Genomic DNA, 5212 nt, shown 5'->3' with positions numbered 1-5212 from the left:
CCACATTATAGCCCACATCATAGCCCACAACATAGCCCACATCATAGCACACATCATAGCCTATATCATAGCCCACATCATAGCTCACATCATAGCTCACATCATAGCCCACATCATAGCTCACATCATAGCTCACATCATAGCCCAGAGCATAGCCCACATCATAGCCCACATCGTAGCCCACATCATAGCCCATATCATAGCCCACATTATAGCCCATATCATAGCCCATATCATAGCCCACATTACGGCCCATATCATAGCCCATATCATAGCCCACGTTATAGCCCATATCATAGCCCATATCATAGCCCACATTATAGCCCATATCATAGCCTATATCATAGCTCACATCATAGCCCACATCATAGCCTATATCATAGCCCACATCATAGCCCACATCATATCCCACATCATAACTCACATCATAGCCTACATCATAGCCACATCATAGCTCACATCATTGCCCACATCATAGTCCACATCATAGCTCATATCATAGCCCACATCATAGCCCACAACATAGCCCACATCATAGCCCACAACATAGCCCACATCATAGCTCACATCATAGCTCACATCATAGCCCACATCATAGCCCACATCATAGCCCACATCATAGCTCACATCATAGCCCACATTATAGCACACATTATAGCCTATATCATAGCCCACATCAGAGCCCACATCATAGCTCACATCAAAGCCCACATTATTGCCCATATCATAGCCTATATCATAGCTCACATCATAGCTCACATCATAGCTCACATCATAGCCCACATCATAGCCCACATCAAAGCCCACATTATAGCCCACATCATAGCCCACAACATAGCCCACATCATAGCACACATCATAGCCTATATCATAGCCCACATCATAGCTCACATCATAGCTCACATCATAGCCCACATCATAGCCCACATTATAGCTCACATCATAGCTCACATCATAGCCCACATCATAGCTCACATCATAGCCCACATCATAGCAAACATTATAGCCTATATCATAGCCCACATTATGGCCTATATCATAGCCCACATCATAGCCCACATCATAGCCCACAACATAGCCCACAACATAGCCCACATCATAGCTCACATCATAGCTCACATCATAGCCCACATCATAGCCCACATCATAGCTCACATCATAGCTCATATCATAGCCCACATCATAGCCCACATCATAGCCCACATCATAGCTCACATCATAGCCCACATAATAGCACACATTATAGCCTATATCATAGCCCACATCAGAGCCCACATCATAGCTCACATCATAGCCCACATTATTGTCCATATCATAGCCTATATCATAGCTCACATCATAGCTCACATAGCTCATAGCTCACATCATAGCCACATCATAGCCAACATCATAGCTCACATCATAGCCCACAACATAGCTCACATCATAGCCCACATCATAGCCCACATCATAGCACACATCATAGCCTATATCATAGCCCACATCATAGCCCACATCATAGCTCACATCATAGCCCACATCATAGCAAACATTATAGCCTATATCATAGCCCACATTATAGCCTATATCATAGCCCACATCATAGCCCACATTATAGCCTATATCATAGCCCACATTATAGCCTATATCATAGCCTACATCAGCCCACATCATAGCTCACATCATAACTCATATCATCGCCCACATCATAGCCCACAGCATAGCCCACATCATAGCTCACACCATAGCATATATCATAGCCCACATTATAGCCTATATCATAGCCCACATTATAGCCCACATCATAGTCTACAAAATTACCCACATCATAGCCCACATCAAAGCCCACATTATTGCCCATATCATAGCCTATATCATAGCTCACATCATAGCTCACATCATAGCTGACATCATAGCTCACATCATAGCCCACATTATTGCCCATATGATATAGGCTATGATGTGGGATATGATATAAACTATGATATAGGCTATGATATAGGCTATGATGTGGGCTATGATGTGGGCTATGATGTGAGCTATGATGTGAGCTATGATATAAGCTATAATGTGGGCTATGATGTGAGCTATGATGTGGGCTATGATATGGGCTATGATATGGGCTATGATGTGGGCTATGATGTGGGCTATGATATGAGCTATGATGTGAGCTATGATGTGGGCTATGATGTGGGCTATGATGTGAGCTATGATGTGAGCTATGATGTGGGCTATGTTGTGGGCTATGTTGTTGGCTATGATGTGGGCTATGATGTGGGCTATGATATAGGCTATAATGTGGGCTATGATATAGGCTATAATGTTTGCTATGATGTGGGCTATGATGTGAGCTATGATGTGGGCTATGATGTGAGCTATGATGTAAGCTATAATGTGGGCTATGATGTGGGCTATGATGTGAGCTATGATGTGAGCTATGATGTGGGCTATGATATAGGCTATGATGTGTGCTATGATGTGGGCTATGTTGTGGGCTATGATGTGGGCTATAATGTGGGCTTTGATGTGGGCTATGATGTGGGCTATGATGTGAGCTATGATGTGAGCTATGATGTGAGCTATGATATAGGCTATGATATGGGCAATAATGTGGGCTATGATGTGAGCTATGATGTGGGCTCTGATGTGGGCTATGATATAGGCTATAATGTGTGCTATAATGTGGGCTATGATGTGAGCTATGATGTGGGCTATGATGTGGGCTATGATGTGGGCTATGATGTGAGCTATGATGTGAGCTATGATGTGGGCTATGTTGTGGGCTATGATGTGGGCTATGATGTGGGCTATGATATGAGCTATGATGTGAGCTATGATGTGGGCTATGATGTGGGCTATGATGTGAGCTATGATGTGAGCTATGATGTGGGCTATGTTGTGGGCTATGTTGTGGGCTATGATGTGGGCTATGATGTGGGCTATGATATAGGCTATAATGTGGGCTATGATATAGGCTATAATGTTTGCTATGATGTGGGCTATGATGTGAGCTATGATGTGGGCTATGATGTGAGCTATGATGTGAGCTATAATGTGGGCTATGATGTGGGCTATGATGTGAGCTATGATGTGAGCTATGATGTAGGCTATGATATAGGCTATGATGTGTGCTATGATGTGGGCTATGTTGTGGGCTATGTTGTGGGCTATGATGTGGGCTATAATGTGGGCTTTGATGTGGGCTATGATGTGGGCTATGATGTGAGCTATGATGTGAGCTATGATGTGAGCTATGATATAGGCTATGATATGGGCAATAATGTGGGCTATGATGTGAGCTATGATGTGGGCTCTGATGTGGGCTATGATATAGGCTATAATGTGTGTTATAATGTGGGCTATGATGTGAGCTATGATGTGGGCTATGATGTGGGCTATGATGTGGGCTATGATGTGAGCTATGATGTGAGCTCTGATGTGGGATATGTTGTGGGCTATGATGTGGGCTGTGTTGTGGGCTATGATGTGGGCTATGATGTGGGCTATGATGTGAGCTATGATGTGAGCTATGATGTGGGCTATGTTGTGGGCTATGTTGTGGGCTATGATGTGGGCTATGATGTGGGCTATGATATAGGCTATAATGTGGGCTATGATATAGGCTATAATGTTTGCTATGATGTGGGCTATGATGTGAGCTATGATGTGGGCTATGATGTGAGCTATGATGTGAGCTATAATGTGGGCTATGATGTGGGCTATGATGTGAGCTATGATGTGAGCTATGATGTAGGCTATGATATAGGCTATGATGTGTGCTATGATGTGGCTATGTTGTGGGCTATGATGTGGGCTATAATGTGGGCTTTGATGTGGGCTATGATGTGGGCTATGATGTGAGCTATGATGTGAGCTATGATGTGAGCTATGATATAGGCTATGATATGGGCAATAATGTGGGCTTTGATGTGAGCTATGATGTGGGCTCTGATGTGGGCTATGATATAGGCTATAATGTGTGCTATAATGTGGGCTATGATGTGAGCTATGATGTGGGCTATGATGTGGGCTATGATGTGGCTATGATGTGAGCTATGATGTGAGCTATGATGTGGGATATGTTGTGGGCTATGATGTGGGCTATGTTGTGGGCTATGATGTGGGCTATATATGAGCTATGATGTGAGCTATGATGTGGGCTATGATGGGCTATGATGTGAGCTATGATGTGAGCTATGATGTGGGCTATGTTGTGGCTATGTTGTGGGCTATAATGTGGGCTATGATGTGGGCTATGATATAGGCAATAATGTGGGCTATGATATAGGCTATAATGTTTGCTATGATGTGGGCTATGATGTGAGCTATGATGTGGCTATGATGTGAGCTATGATGTGAGCTATAATGTGGGCTATGATGTGGGCTATGATGTGAGCTATGATGTGAGCTATGATGTGGGCTATGATATAGGCTATGATGTGTGCTATGATGTGGGCTATGTTGTGGGCTATGATGTGGGCTATAATGTGTGCTTTGATGTGGGCTATGATGTGGGCTATGATGTGAGCTATGATGTGAGCTATGATATAGGCTATGATATGGGCAATGATGTGGGCTATGATGTGAGCTATGATGTGGGCTCTGATGTGGGCTATGATATAGGCTATAATGTGTGCTATAATGTGGGCTATGATGTGAGCTATGATGTGGGCTATGATGTGGGCTATGATGTGAGCTATGATGTGGGCTTTGATGTGGGCTATAATGTGGGCTTTGATGTGGGCTATGATGTGGGCTATGATGTGAGCTATGATGTGAGCTATGATGTGAGCTATGATATAGGCTATGATATGGGCAATAATGTGGGCTATGATGTGAGCTATGATGTGGGCTCTGATGTGGGCTATGATATGGGCAATGATGTGGGCTATGATGTGAGAGCCCACATCATAGCTCACATCATAGCCCACATTATTGCCCATATCATAGCCTATATCATAGCTCACATCATAGCTCACATCATAGCTCATATCATAGCTCACATCATAGCCCACATCATAGCTCACATCATAGCTCACATCATAGCCCACATCATAGCCCACATCATAGCCCACATCAAAGCCCACATTATAGCCCACATCATAGCCCACAACATAGCCCACATCATAGCACACATCATAGCCTATATCATAGCCCACATCATAGCTCACATCATAGCTCACATCATAGCCCACATCATAGCTCACATCATAGCTCACATCATAGCCCAGAG

The 5212-nt window shown here is 43.7% G+C and overlaps 1 protein-coding gene across 1 annotated transcript; it reads right to left on the bottom strand.

Annotated features, from left to right (window-relative positions):
* Window positions 1–16: 16 nt before the first annotated feature.
* On the bottom strand, window positions 17–328 carry LOC135539260 (keratin-associated protein 6-2-like; the record flags this gene model as incomplete). The annotated part of the gene is made up of 1 exon (XM_064965086.1): window positions 17–328. A coding segment is annotated over exon 1 (312 nt), but the record flags the coding sequence as incomplete, so codon positions are not given.
* Between the last annotated feature and the right edge of the window lie 4884 nt (window positions 329–5212).

Source organism: Oncorhynchus masou, unplaced genomic scaffold (assembly GCF_036934945.1).
Source record: "Oncorhynchus masou masou isolate Uvic2021 unplaced genomic scaffold, UVic_Omas_1.1 unplaced_scaffold_7099, whole genome shotgun sequence".
Lineage (NCBI taxonomy): Eukaryota > Metazoa > Chordata > Actinopteri > Salmoniformes > Salmonidae > Oncorhynchus > Oncorhynchus masou.
This window is presented reverse-complemented; position numbering and strand designations above follow the sequence as displayed.